This window comes from Diplotaxodon limnothrissa, linkage group LG13 (genome assembly GCF_057381915.1).
Source record: "Diplotaxodon limnothrissa isolate DT_005_m linkage group LG13, D_limnothrissa_male_GT1.1, whole genome shotgun sequence".
Lineage (NCBI taxonomy): Eukaryota > Metazoa > Chordata > Actinopteri > Cichliformes > Cichlidae > Diplotaxodon > Diplotaxodon limnothrissa.
The window spans coordinates 33,140,448-33,155,955 of NC_140608.1; the positions used below are offsets into that span (position 1 = coordinate 33,140,448).

General features: G+C 41.0%; 1 protein-coding gene across 1 annotated transcript in view; it reads left to right on the top strand.

Moving 5' to 3' along the window:
- The first annotated feature begins 4,255 nt into the window (after positions 1-4,255).
- The window catches only part of LOC146620567 (uncharacterized), a 37,550-nt gene continuing 26,297 nt past the window's right edge, over positions 4,256-15,508 (top strand). Inside the window, exons 1-2 of the mRNA XM_085369633.1 lie at positions 4,256-4,355; positions 10,573-11,303. Of these exons, the coding sequence (XP_085225759.1) occupies positions 4,280-4,355; positions 10,573-11,303 (807 nt within the window). The 5' untranslated portion in view covers positions 4,256-4,279. The remainder of the gene's footprint in view (positions 4,356-10,572; positions 11,304-15,508) is intronic.

The following is a 15,508-nucleotide window of genomic DNA, read 5'->3' on the forward strand; positions in this document are numbered from 1 at the left end:
CCACTTTTTTTTTCAGTGGCCCTAATCCTCTTCCGTAATATCCTCCGTTAGAAACTGAACAGAATTCATACACACTGACGCCACAATTTTATTTATCTAGGAAAGGAGATTAATAAAGACACTTGGAGAAATAAACTTATCAGCAGTGTTTTTTGGCTTGTTTTTGGTTTTCCCTGTACCATATCATGACATCAAGCATTACATTTTTTTACAGCATTTAACAGCATATTTGTGTCCTGATCATCTGCTGAAACCCTGCAATGGCTCCATGCACCCAGTTTGACAACCAGCCAAGCTCATCTCCTTTACATGTTACTTTCAAACGTCCCTCATTACTGATGGATATTTCTCACATCCAGATGAATAGTATCAGCCTTCTGGGATTTGTCTTACCTGGAAAACCCAAGACTGAGAGTTGTCTAAAATGAAGCAAACTGTAGAACTTTCTTCGGTGTTAATTACAGGCTAATGTAGTATCTGCAGTTTGGAGTGAGTTTGACTTTATGTTGTGTAACATGGCAAATGGTCTGGTTCTTATATGGCGCTTTTCTAATCTAAGCACTCAAAGCGCTGAACGACTAATTCTAAACTGACTTCCAGACTCTGATGGATGCATCGGAGAGCAACATGGGATTAGGATCTTGCCCAAGGATATTTGGCATGCAGACTGGTGGAGCCTGGGATCGAACCGCTAACCTTCTGGTTAGTAGCTGACTTAGTCTACCGCCTGAACTACAGCCACCTAAAAGGTGTATGGTTACCTAAGTCAAAAGAATAATTTTACTGTAACTCAATACAATAGAATATGCAAAGCTTAGCAATGTTGAGCAAATGAAAGAAAGCAGTCATATTTGTTTAATATGTGCATTGAAGGTCATATCATGGAAAAACAGCTGTTTACTACCTTGCACAGTGCAATCAGTTTTCCTGCTAGAAATTTCACAGTTCCTGTTAGAGCCAATAACCAAAGTAAAAAAAACTAAAATTGATCCCATTCAGTAGCACTTAACAGGTCAGTTCCCCTACCCTGGAAAACTAGCTCATGATCCTCATGCAGTCACTACAGTAACACTACAGTAACACTACAGTAACACTCTCAGTCTCAACACTTATTAGTCTTAATAAAGGTTTACAGCTGTCACACACTGCCTTAGAATAGTTTTGGTACACTGATGTATTAACCAACCAATATACCTTTCTAGAGCTAGGCCTAATAAACACACACACACACACACACACACACACACACACACACACACACACACACACACACGCATGTGTGAACTTCAACTGTGATGAGAGTCCCGTCACGGTTAATGTTGTTTCTTCAGTGCTTTTCCTTCTGACGTTTGGAGGGCGAAAGGAAAGAGCCAACATCCGTGATCGTATCTGACAAATGAAATAAGAGTGATTTCCTCAGGGTAACTCTGACAATTAGTGGATGGACATAAAAGGTCTTACAAGCTGATTACGCATGGATAACCCAATTTAGAGCAACTAGAGCAAGTGATAGGGAGGGTCATACTGGAAGGTTGTTAAAATGTTTTGATTGCTCCCTCCCTGTGACCACTCTGACTTGGGTTATACCAGTTCCTGTCTTCAGTCTTGTGATCTTTTTTAGGTGAAATTTGTGGTCAGAATGAGCAAAGATTATTTTGTGCTTTAAATGATTTCTCTGAAAGGTTCTTTTTTCAGGGTGGAATGATCGCACAGCACACACGTTTATTGACTTTGAAAAGAAAAACTGGGTAAACAAGTTTGAATTTCATTTGGATTTCTCTAATCTACACAACTTTTTAGGATCACAGTGGGCATCTGGTGTTTTTCCACTGCCTTCCTGTGTTTACTTGTGGAGCCCTGGTTCCTCACCTACCATACTCACCTGTCATCCACTGACAACAGTCAGCAAGTCTGTATTTAAGACCAGCGCAGTCATCTATTCTCTGCCAGTTTGTCACCCATCTCACTTACCTCACTTAAGTCACTGCTTCACTCCCCTGCAGCTCAGTTACCTGGACGCTGGTCTCTTTGGCATGTCTCTGTAACCCACTCCTCAGAATCAAAACTGTTCACCGCTTTAATCTGCCTGTCCTCCTGCCTCCTCTGTATTATCAGGAAAACCAGGTTGGAACCACATTCCCAGACACTCCCTCAGTTGCCCTCCCCAGAGCCTCACGGCCTCCACCTGCAAAATGAGTGTTCTTCTCGATTCCTTGCATTAACTCCAAATTTCAGAACCTAATAAAGTCCTGATCAAAAGTTTAAGAGTACTTGAAAAATGGTAAAAAAAATAAATAAATAAATAAAATCATATTTTGCATGGTTGGATCTTAACGAGGTTCCAAGTCGAGCTTCAACATGCAACAAGAAGACTGCCGTGTCCCCACCTCTGTCTGCCCCCACGCTTCTGGGGGCATTGCTGCAGCTTCCCACCCTCATTATCAAGCACATTTGTGACAGAAACACAGGCATTTTCATAGTCACACACTCAAACAATATAGGACGAATAAAAACTAAAAAAGGACTGGTCATTGGCATGGTCTGGACTTCCCGTAGTTTACGATAAACTCCCTGTTCTTTGAGGTGTTGAGCTGTAGGAGGCTCCTCTGGCTCCAGACAAAGTCGCTCACCAGATTTCTGTTCTCATCGTCTCTGCCATTCCTAACACACCCCATGATGCCTGTGTCATCTGCAAATTTCTGACACATCACTGAGCAGAAGTCTGAAGTGTATAAGGTGAAGAGAAGAGGGGCCAGCACCGTGACCCGAGGTGCACCAGTGCTGCTGATATCCTTCAGCCTGATATAGTGGGGTCTTTCCGTGAGATGGCTGCCGATCCAGGTAGGTCCTGTAGTGCCACCTGCAGGCACTGCTTCACCTACCGCTGACTTGATAATTGACCTGTCCTTTATTCTGAAGGTCACCTTCTTCCTGTTGAGGACACCCTTCACCACCTGTAGTTTTTATTAGAAAAACATGCTGCTGGATCCACTGATAAGGACAATGAAGGGATCGCCGGCTGTCTGACTGACTACATGAATATCTGTGTGGATGAGGTCTCCTCTGTCAGCGGATTCAAAGCAGTCTGTCTGCATTTCCCGACACAGTGTGGTGAAGCAGAGGGGTGTACTGTAGCTAAACAACGTTATGGTCTGCCTTTCAGAGTGGGGGTAGAGGTGTGACTCCGTATGCATCCCTTACATTAGCATGCAGTAGATCAGTTGTCCTGTTATTCCTAGTGGACAGTTCACAAACTGGTGGAAGCAGGCAAAGTGGAGTCCAGTGAGACGTGATTAAAATCCCTACAGATAATGAAAAGTGCCTCTGAGTACTGTCTGCAGCCACAGGCAGCATCTGCATCATTAATTATTCAAGAACTGTTTTGGACTACATTTTGAAAAAAGCAAACTGAGTCTAACTAATTAAGGTTGAGTCTGTCATCGTCAGCATCTACATGGATGTTAACATCAATCAGCAGAGCTGTTTTATAGTTGCTGTGTGGGACGCTCGAGGGCACAGAAATAGGAAAGTGAATGGATGCAAGCGCCTTGAGGCCACTGTTGTTGTGATTTGGCGCAATATAAATAAAATTGAATTGAAAAAATGCACATAGAATGATGATTTAATTGGTTCTTTAAGCGTATTAAAAGGGCTTATATAAGTTAATATATAATCCTGGACTCCCTTGTGGGGACTATATCGTCCTCCTGGGGGGATCGTGTGATCTAGGCTGTGATTGGGAGAAACAGCCTCCACAGTCTAAACTAACGTGTTTTATTGTTGGACTCCTTTAAAGGAAACAAGTTACAATTTTTACATTGCAAAATTGAAGTAATTAACTTTCATCCATTGCCTACTGAGAAAAGAACGTAATGAGAGTACGACTGCACTACCAGATAAACACTTCTCATTTCTCATATTTGTTTTTGTTACTAAGCTGTGTACATACTGGCAGCACTTCACTCATCGAACATTGCTTTGTAGTCGATGTCTCGTGGCCATTCTCCTCCTCCTGACTGTGAACACTGCTGCCTGAGCCCAGCCCCTCCTCAGCCTGGGAGCTGCTTTTACTCAAGCACCACAGCAAAGGGACACAGGAATCATGACTCCGCTATCGAGGGCAGCCTCTATGCAAGCTCCTCCAACAACAGACACCTTTCCCACAGCTGATCTTCAAGGCAGAATACATCACGAAGAATCTCTAAGGACCTTTTCTTTCATCTTTCCTCTCTGAAACTCACATTTAAGTTTTCTGGAATTCAAATTTTGCTACGACGAGATGAGTGTGAAAAAAAAGGCTGCACTTGTCATCAGCTGGCAGAAGTCATTTTCCATCATGGCCCCTTGGAGGAAAGGTAAAGTCTCCTTTTTTCCTCTCATAAAGTCCTGAAGCCTTGGAAATGGCTCCGTCGTCGTTTGCACAGTGATGTCCGTGACTTTTGTTTCTCAGCTGTTCTTGTTCTTCAGTGTTTTGAATCTTGAGCAGCATGTGAGAGTTATTGTTCTATAAAATTAAAAGCTGATGTCAGTTTCCATGCTTTTGTTTGTGGTACTTGTGCAACTACTAGCAAGCTTTCAGTTTGTAACCATTTAATCACCAGTTAAAGGACAGCCACTAATTTCATCAACACAAAGACAGCACCAAGAATGGGAGAGACTAATAGAAGCAGTTCTGACTCGAGTTACCGTGCTCCTGCACATTCTTGTCTTATCTTAATGGTTTTTGATAAGATGGGGCCCCACTGACTTTGATAAAGAAGACCGAGTAGCACGGATGGATGGCACCGTGGTCAGGAAGCAGTGGAAAACATAACAGGGGCCCCAGCTGTGCCTTCTGTTTCAATGTAAGCTCAGTGTAGGAGGCAGGTGCAAACATATGCTACTAGCTTGATTTCCTGCCCTCACGGCAGGGCTCATCGGATTTATTTTATGTTTGACTGCAGATAAACTGCAGTGGAATTCCTGTTGTGTAACTTTGTTATGCAAATATTCTTTTTAGTACTCAAGTCTAACTGCAATAATAAGACAACACATTTAGAAATGTTCTATTGAAAACAACATTGCTTTAGAAAATAAGAAAGGGCTATGACTGGGGATGCTGTTTTCGGTCCCAGGCCAGTAATGACCGATGAGCTGGGAAGGACTGAAGGGCTCGATGCTTGACTTACTTTGTCATCTGTTCTGTGTACATAAAATATAAAGGCAATGTCAGTTTCCTTGTTTTTGTTTGTGATACTTTAGTCGGTTGAACAAATCCAGGAAAAAACTGCTTATTTGTCATAATTTATTCAGAATAAACAGTTTCACCAAGATTTAATGACTAAAGACAATCACTAGTTTTCATCAAATTGATCCAGACTAGAATTTGATGACTTCTCCACGTCCCTAACAGGAAGCATCAAATTAGACCTGATGGATGTCTCGTAGACAAAAACACACTGATAATATTCCACCACCTTGGCTCTAAGCCCAGAAGTATGGAAGCCCGTTTCCACCACTAAAAACAAAAAAAGGATCCATAACTCAAAATTTCGAGTTATTTTCTCAAAATTTCGACATATTAACTCGAAATTTCGATTTATTAACTCAAAATTTTGAGAAAAGCAACTCGAAATTTCAAGTTAGCGCTGCCAATCAGTAATCTACGTGAATGACGTCATTTCCTCGTTACCCAGAAGCTGAAGCGTCAGCTACAAATGCTACAGCTAAGCTAGGTATTACATCCAGTCGCACAGATTGCTGAGTGTTTTCAGCCTGGCTTCACAAATGATGAAATCCCTGTTATTAGCTGAATCACACGGTGTTACTATCAGCAAACGTACTCGCCAAAGCGCCAATTTGTTGGGATCCGTTTTTGAGTGCGCGCTCCTCTGCGCCATATGCTTCCGGGTAACAAGAAAGCGACCTCATTCACGTATATTTTTGATTGGCAGAGCTAACTCGACATTTTGAGAAAATAACTCAAAATTTCGAGTTATGCATACTAGCTTTTTTGTTTTTATTTAGTGGCGGAAACGGGCTTCCATACAGAAGACCAGCCTTCCTAAAACAACAAAAAATGCTTGGCTGCTCCACCTAAGCCTCTTCTTCTGCAGCTCCAGATGATAAGTGGTCAGTTTAACCACCCACAGTGACCCTGACAAACACACACCACAGCAGGGCTGTAAAAATAGCAGGCCTGTCGCAGCCTGTTTATGACCTCGTGTTGTCAGAGGCCAACTAAACCAACACCTAAGCCCAAAGGCTTTCCATATGTGTTCTGTGTTGTAAATGTCGTTCTCTGCATTAAGAGACAGCCAGAGGGCACAAACCAGAAGGTTTAGTCCACATCTATAAGAAAAGTAAAGGGCTCTGGAAAACCACCTTTTATAAGAGCGTGTGCAGTTTGAAGGTGATTTCATGGGAAGAAAAAGTGCTTCACTTAAGGGTGTATGATGATCGTCTTTGGAGCCACATTCACAGTTTGTATTTCTTCCATTTATGATACTTTTGCTTATTCAGCATGTTGCACACATACAGTATACTTTTGTCATGTTTTTTTTATTTAGAAATAAATATTATCTTTATTTTAAAAATCATTTTTACTGGAAACTTTAAGTAACATAGCCTTTACCCAATAAATATCACAGTTTAGCTTCCTCACCTGGTTACTGGCATCACAAATGAAAGAAACAACTGAGGTTATTATCATATCAGCATTATTATTGGTTGAAAAATGTCCAGCAGACAAAAAACATCTGATGTCACCAGAGCTGCTTAAAATGATTTCCAGACAACTGCTCACATTAAGCATTTGTATTATTATTATTACAGTCTGGAAAAGCTGCAGATTAAACACAACCTGGACAACTTTATTTGTTATCGTAATAAAACAAATGATTCTGAGATGCCAAAGTTTTTGTTATTTTTTTGAGGAAATTCATTTTGCAAACATGTAAGTTGTAACGTTGGGTTGTGTTGTGTGGTTGAGAAGAGGCGGCAAAACACCTAGCAGGCTAGGCGGAAGGATACACACCCACACTGGTATCAGTAATCCACGGTGGTTCTTTAATATTTAATACGGTTGCTAATTCTTCAGCAACCGTATAAAACAAAATGCCCAGCGTTCATACAACCCAAGCGCTGCAAACAAAACAAAAAAAAGGGTCTCGAAAAGAAAACATAAGTCCGTCCCTCGTTAAGCACGAGCGTGAAGGCACGTGTCCTCATAATCACAGAGAGAGCAGTGGCACACACTGATAACACCATCAACCCTCGACTTGGGTGTCTTAAAGGGACACCACACCATAACGGCTGTTACAAAGTCCATAAGAGCACCATCACCCAACTGTTAATAATAATCATTAAACCATACTCACAATGCAACATTAACTGAGGTCTTGATACCACTTGGGTGCACTTGAATCCAGCGACATACATTTTATCATCACACAGTGCGCGTGCGGAGACAGGATGTTTCCCTCTGCCTTCCAGGCGGCTCAGAGCTTTGTTATTAAGGTGTGAACGCTTAGGCATCAGGACAAGGCAACAGGGCACTCTGCTTACTCTACTTTAACAGCATTAGTCCTCAACTCAGACTTTTTAAGTACTCGCTTGATTGAAAACTCAGTGGAACGTGAATAAATATGATGGAAACAGCTGAAGGACGTCTTCGTACAGAGACGAGCTTTAGAATGAATTTGGGTGGGGGCAGCGTTGGTGGACTGTCTGTAATAATATGTTGCTGGGTTTAGAAAGCACAGACACTAGGACAGAGACTGCTGTAAATTACAGGATAAAATACCTGTTTGTGTTGTTTGGCCAGGATGAGGACAGCTGGATCACGGCGACACCTGTCCAGCTGACAGTTACTGCACAGAGAGCGCTTTAGGGATGGACGGCGATTGGATCACAATGGCCAGAAGTCTGTTCACATGGCCGACGTGGCTTTAGTGTGTAATTGCACTCGCCCATTTTTGTGTGCAGGCATGAACATGAACAGGGGTGCAGGATTATTGAGACGAGCTGCTGTACATAGTTTAATCGCTCTGATGGTTTTGTCTTTTCTGTTATTTCTTTATGGAAATAAATTCGTGGGCTCTTCTGTCACTGAAAACACATCAGCTGCTATTTGGCTTTGACAAGTAAACTCTGCAAAGGAGTTGCAACTGATAACAAAGCAGCCTCGCCTAATGGACACGTGTGGACCTGCCTCCTCTTCTCCAAGGAGAAGCATGGGTGCTGGCTAACTCTGGGTTAATGCAATAAATGAACAAAACCTTTAATTCAACTGAAGGGAAACTTGTGAGTGGTCAGAGAGTGAGGGCAAAGAGACAGAAGAGTAGCATCATATAATAACTGCTGCTCAGCCTACCTTCAGCACTTTGTGAGATGCTATTAGAATACACTAAAATGTTCACATTATTTCAGATATGGTTATTATAACCTTGTGTTGATGAAGAACGCTGATACCTGGTGTAGCTTTCTAAATGTAATGTTCTGCTCATTTTGTAAGAGTACTGATAATCTCATCTGTATTTCCTCGAATAGTTATCATGTGCTCAAAGTAACAATCTTTAAAAGCAAGTATAGTGCTGTCTTTCAGGCTACATATAATTTAGTTCTAACAGCAGTATGAGCTCAGCTCTGTATGCTGTGTATTTAAAACCAACAACAGTAGCCAGGATGTGTTAAAATAGGATTTGGCATGAACCCTAAGATCAGGTGTAGCAGTGCACTGTGTGGAAAAGAATTACAAGTCACATAATCACTCGTTTTGTGAGCTGCAGGCTGTGATCAGCTGACACGTGCTGCTCACTGCTTCTTGTGGATTTAGGGCTGAATTCAGCAAGACATAAGCAGATGTTACAAACACTGTGAGGCTGATTTGTAACGCCAGTATAAAAAACCATCAAATTAAATAAATTCACAAGATAAATAAGAATAATTGATGTAACCTGTCATTGGCTGCCCACCATAAAGAATCATAGGGAGTCATTAAACTTAACCACAGTACTGCAAATTCACCATTTCAACCGTTTTAGATGCTCACTGCTGATATTTATGTCAACTTTGAAACCTCTGGTGAAAGACGTCCTGAACCTCACTGACTCTTTTAGTCGTGTTCAGTCGGCGCTCCCTCCCGTGAGCGTTCAGGTTCATCTCGTGCTCTGTAATTATGTGATATTCTAATTTGCAGTTTAAACTTTTCTGATCACATGTCTGTTATAATTCAAATTTCTGCGCCATGTCCACCAGTTAAACTTCTTTTATGTGTGCGTGACCCCTGCATCATCCCTGCTGGACATTCCTCTGCTGTTTATCAGAATATTGGGCCCCTCCCTTGGACAATCGCTCCCTTAAGCCGTGAGCTCATCATCTGCTCACTTTGCTCAAATGCTCTTGAGTTTTGCTTCTTGTAAAACCAACTGTGTTAAACCTAAAACGTATCCCTGGACTCAGGCTCTCAGAAGGATTTGTAGAAAAGCAGAAAGTCTTGAATGTATTCTCATTTCAGCCTGGTTTCCAAATGTTACATAGAACTGAAACTGTGCTTTTAAAAGTTTGTAATGATCTTTTATTAGTTGCTGACAGACCTGAGCTCGCTCTACATTGTGGTATTCTAGTGTTTACACTGGACAGCTGTGCGGGTAATAAAGGAGCTGCCCTTGAATAGTTTAGATCCAATATAACCGACAGCAGTTTTGTGGCTGCTCCTCTGACATCCTGTTTTTATTAAATTACTTGTGTCTCATTCATCTTTCAGTTCAGGCCGCCACCGTTTACAGTTACAATGTCCCTTCTTTCAGAGGGAAGCTGTTTCTCACAAACACACTCTGCTTTTACATGTTTTCTTCTGTGCTTAGACAAGAAAGACTTCTACTTTCATTCATATTGTTTTACGTTTATAGTTTCGTCAAAATTCCCATGCAAGAACTGCCTCCTCCACTCAGAGAGGATAAAAGCAAACAGGTTTTAATTTTGCATTTGCTTTGACAAGATATCCACCTTTGTTTTCTGGAAATATATTCGACCAAAATGCCCCAATGCCGTCAACATGTTGACGTTACATTAAGTGCTCAGTACTCCCTGTGACCAGCTGTAGATCTACAGCAAGATCCTCATATCATCCTCATCATACAGGTGGTGACAAGTACTTGCACTGCTGTACAAGACACAATGTGACAGATGTACACATATCACCCCTCCCAAAGTTAACAAGGTCTCATTTGTGGTAGTTTCCTCCACAGTATCTCCTTTACAACATTTAAACATAATGATAGACAAGGTAGCGTGCATGTTACCGTGTATATGACAAGAAGAAAGCTACGACTGTGTCTGGCTAAGAAAGAGCTTTGTCTAAGGAAGTACGATTCTTGGCCCTGGAGTTCAACCAGGAAACTGTTCCCAAAATTTTTAACCATGATGACAAACATTCTTCAACCGAATAACTTTTTACTCAAAGACGCGTTCGCTGGATTCAAACCGTTTCAAACAGCTCAGAGAATGGTTAGGACAGTCATCACAGTATTGAAGGACTTCCTAAAATATGAAAAATGACAACTGACACATATTTCTTTTTCTATTTAACAGGTAAAGGAGGCAGTAAAAACACATTACTGGACAGTGAGGTTGTCCTGACAAAAATGAAGCTTTTTATTGACCAGGACAACTCACACCCCGAGCTGAATTCTCAGCTTGATGAAAAGCCTGGGCAGCCTCAGATCAAGCCTGGCTCCAAATATCCATCTGCCATTTTGTCAGATACTCATCTCTCAAACTTGTTCAAGTGTGAATCAGAGGACTCTGGAGTGGAGCTTCCCAGCGGAGCTCATTCACCATCCACCCCAACAGGATCTGAGCAGAGCTTTGTGGTGCACAGTCGAGAGTCTTCCTGTGACTCCTCCAACTTAAACTCTGAGCCCACCGTCCTCTCTGACAGACTTGTTGCAGATACAAAGAGCACTGAGAAAAACCAGGCAAATGACTCAGCGGATAACAGTTTAAATACAACAGTGGATACACAGGATGGTTTGTTAATTCATTCAAATACACTTATTTCTTCGGCTATAACAGTAGAGTTGCACATAGGTGAGGATGTGAACCACTGCATGGTTTCAGGTCCTGAACAAAGTGAGGATGCTGAAGAGTCCAGGGCTGTGACAGGAAGGACCGGCTCAGAGGATACGAGGCTTGGAGAGCAATCCTTAATACAAAGCTGTGACGACATGACAAGCAAAGTCTTTGAACCCGAGCCTATTAAAAGGAGTATCACCAGTGACAGCCTGGATGAGTACATGGATGAATGCTGCAGATTAAGTAAGGTAAGAAAAAAGCAGCACTGATCATCAGCTGATCCGTCCTCACACTTTACAAGGGTGCAAACTGAGCAGACTAATGTAGCCCCGATGTTTCTCGATGAAAGCAACCTTTATATGTGACATACACAATCATGCAGAGTAGTGAAATGCTTGTGTCCGAGCTGCAGACGCAACCGTGCCATTCCAGGGCTTGGTTTTTTTGTTAGCATGGGGGGTCTAGCCAGGACCCTTACTAGATGGGAATTGAACTTGCGACTCCCACTCCAAAGGTGTGGCTATCCAGCTGCCAGGGCTATCCAGTCCTGGCAGCTGGATAGTGAGATGCCAGATGAGCTGGCATGTCAGAATTTCCTAAATCAAATCTCCAGTAGAGGTAGGCGGATCGATCCAAATATCGATAGTATCGATACCAACACTAGTATTGGTATCGGATCGATACATTGCTTTTATCCTTCAGTGTGTAGCCCGCTGAACTGTGTTAATTATGTCTTTGGGAAAAATAAACCTCCAACATGCACTATGAAAAATGTCCAAAGCTTTTTGTGTGCTGAAAGACACAAAAACATTCCAGGTCTCCAAAAACCCAGTTTCTGTTTAAAATGTTTCACAATTTGCTAGTTGAGAATTCGTCTCATTAATCGTGGCACACTACTCTCCCCCATTTAGCTGCCTGAGTCACATCGACAGTACTGGCCCTGTATTTACTTGGTACTGGATTGATACCAAAATGTGTAGTGTGGCACAGCACCAGAGATGGGCAGTACTTGTACTTACTTGTAACGCATTACTGTAATCCGATTGCTTTTTTCAAGTAACAAGTAAAGTAAGGGATTACTATTGCAAAAACGGTAATTAGATTACCGTTACTTTCCCGTAGGAACGCTGCGTTACTGCGTTACTAAAACCGTGATTTTTCTGCGAGAACGTCTCATGACAGTGATGTAAGCGAGTGCGACGTTGGTGACAACAGCTGTGTGCAGATCAACAATGGATCACATATCGAGTGCAGAGAGAGTATGAGCGTGCAGCGTTTAAAGCGTGGAAGTACTGACCTTATTCTATTTTATTTATTGAATTTTATTGTTTTATTTATATTTTGATATTGCTAGGGATGATGCAATGATCGGGGACCATTCTTAATTTCGTTGTTCTCATGACAATGACAATAAAGTTTCTGATTCTGATTCTGATTACTTTGAGTTTGATTCCATAAAAAGTGACAAAAACATTAGTGTCCGCTGTGCGTGGGAAGAAAACTTCTTTTTACAGCAAAAAAACCCCTAAACTTCCAACAAGCACCGAGTAGCTACGACGTAATGGGAAACTCACAGAGAAACTCGTGGATTCTTCCACTGACCGCGGCACACCTGCACCAGGGTAACCCTCCGCCTGCCCCACTCCTGCTTTACAGGTGAAAATAGAGCAACAGGACCGCTGAGTCTTTGATTTTATTTATTTTCTGCTGTGTTTTACTTGCATCTATTTGAAAGACTGAGTGTAAACACACAAAATATTTTATTTTATGTGCTGGAATGTGCAGAAAATAGGTTTAAATGTTAAACTAATTTCTTCCAGTCAGAGAATGTTGCATATAATTAAATTTTTGCTTGATGCATAAAGTTAAAAGATTAAAACTAATAAAACAAGTTTTAAAAAGATACTTTTCCATTTGATTACATTTTGTATGATGGATTATGCAGAAAAAGTAGAATTGGGCTGAAAGATCTATCGCTTTATCACCTCTTCAGGTTGTAAATCGTGTTTTTAAAAGTAACTAAGTAATTAATTACTTTTGAAAATAAGTAATCAGTAAAGTAACGGGATTACTTTTTTGGGGAAGTAATCAGTAATTAGTTACTGATTACTTTTTTCAAGTAACTTGACCAACACTGCACAGCACTGCTGTGAACGAGGGAAAGTGTGAATGTTGAAGGTTTTTTTGAAGCGTCCAGGTAAGTATCTACATGTTAAATGACAACATATGTGTGTTCAAATAGCATCGACACACAGCTTCAGGTTCTTTATTTCTATATGATAATTCTTCATAATTAAACAATAAGAACAAGCAGTCTGATGTCCTGCAATCATTACGAAGCTATAATCTGAAATACAATAACACATTAAGTTTTTGCACAAAGTATCGGTATCGGATCAGTGTCATCGATACCATCCTGAATTTTACTCGGTATCGGATCAGAAAGGAGATCAGTGGTATGGCACATCACTAATCTTCAGGCATAACACATACAGTACTGCCCAAAGATTTTACAGTGTAATGTCTTATTGAACCCGAGTCACTGAACAGCTACAGTTAGAGCATCAGTTCATACAGTATCCAATCAAGCATTCTGCTAAAGACTATGTTTCAGTTTAGTTCTGTTATGCTTTTAGTGTTTAATATATTTATTATTTTCCACAATGAAATACAAAAATACAAAGTATCAAATAAAAGTAAAAGAGGGGAAAAAATAAAAATAAAAACCCACCCTAACAAACAACACCCCTGTTCGCTGTCAAGTAATCAAAAGTTTAAAAGGAAAAACATACAATGCAAAATAACACCAGCCAAGGTATACAGAATAAGAAGAAAGAAAAAATAATCAAACAAATATAATTAAAAATAGATAGATAAATAAATAAATAAATAAATAAAGGTCATTCCTGAACCTGTGTTGGTCAAAACACAGGTTGGTCAAAAAATATCAAAAAGGGTTTCCAGACTTTGTTAAATTTATTTACAGAGCCTCTCTAAACGAACCTAATTTTCTCTCATTTAAGATGAAATAATACATCCTTAACCCAATGAGAAACTGTGGGCGGGGCTGCGTCCTTCCACTTCAAAAGTATTAGACGTCTTGCCAATAGTGTAGAGAAGACAATAACTCTTTGACCACCTGCTGGTAGTGCCAGACCATCGGAGTTGACCCCAAATAAAAATAAAAGTGGATTGAGTGACACTCTCATTCCAAATATGCATGACAAAGCCCCACAGACATCCGTCCAGAACGTTTGTATTTTGGGACAGGACCAAAACATATGGATCAAGGTCGCCTCTGCCAATTTACATCTTTCGCACGTTGGGTCAATCTGGGGATACATCTTTGCCAGTTTTGATTTGCTAAGATGAACCTGTGCACTATTTTAAACTGCAGAAGCCAATGTCTTGCACACATGGAGGACGAGTGAATATTACTTAAAACATTGCCCCAGTTGGCTTCAGCAACACAGATTCCAAGATCCTCTTCCCAGGATCGCTTGATTGCAGACATAGAACAAGAACCCAGGCGCAAAATCAGAACAAGTATTGATGATATGGCCTTTTTCTTAGCCGGGTTAAAACACATAATGTCATCCATTACATCATTAGGGGGTTTATTTGGGAACCCTGGGATAGAGCCTGAAAGAAAGTGTCGTATTTGTAGGTACCTAAAGAAATTAGAGGGGGGTAAGTTGTATTTATTAGTCAGCTGTTCAAATGAGGTGAACGTGCCGTCAATGAATAGTTCTTTTAAAGATCTCAGCCCTCGCCTCTGCCAGCCCTGAAATGTGGCATCAGACATTGAAGGGGAAAAAACATAGTTGGAAGCTACTGGGCTGCCTAAGCACATCTTCAGAAGATCAAAATGTAAACTAAACTGAAAGCAAATCTGGATAGTATTATTAACTACAGGATTCTCAATTGACAGGCTTTTGGGTAACGGGATAGATGCACCTACGACAGACGATAGCAAGAAAAAACCAGAAGAGAGCTTCTCCATATCTAGCCATACGGGTCCGCTGCAGTCGTGCTGAGCCAGTAGGTCAGACAGCGTAAACTAGACCCAGTAATAATAACGGAAATTCGGTAGAGCCAGGCCTCCGTCTTGCTTTGACTTTTGCAGATGTGTTTTATGCAAACGTGGTTTCTTGTTGTTCCAAAGGTATGATGTAATTACAGAGTCCAATTTCTTAAAATAAGCATTCGGAATGTATATAGGGAGGCTTTGAAACAGATAAAGATATCTGGGTAATACAGACATTTTAACTACATTCACTCTCCCAACTAACGAGAGAGGAAGCGGCGACCATTTTGACAAGTCTTGTTGCATACTGAGGTGTAACTTAGTAAAAATTTCTTTAAAGAGATCACTGAGGTTTTTCGTCACAGTTATGTCTAGATAGACAAAACTGTGCGTTGCAATCTTGAAGGGAACAGTAATGTTTGCTAA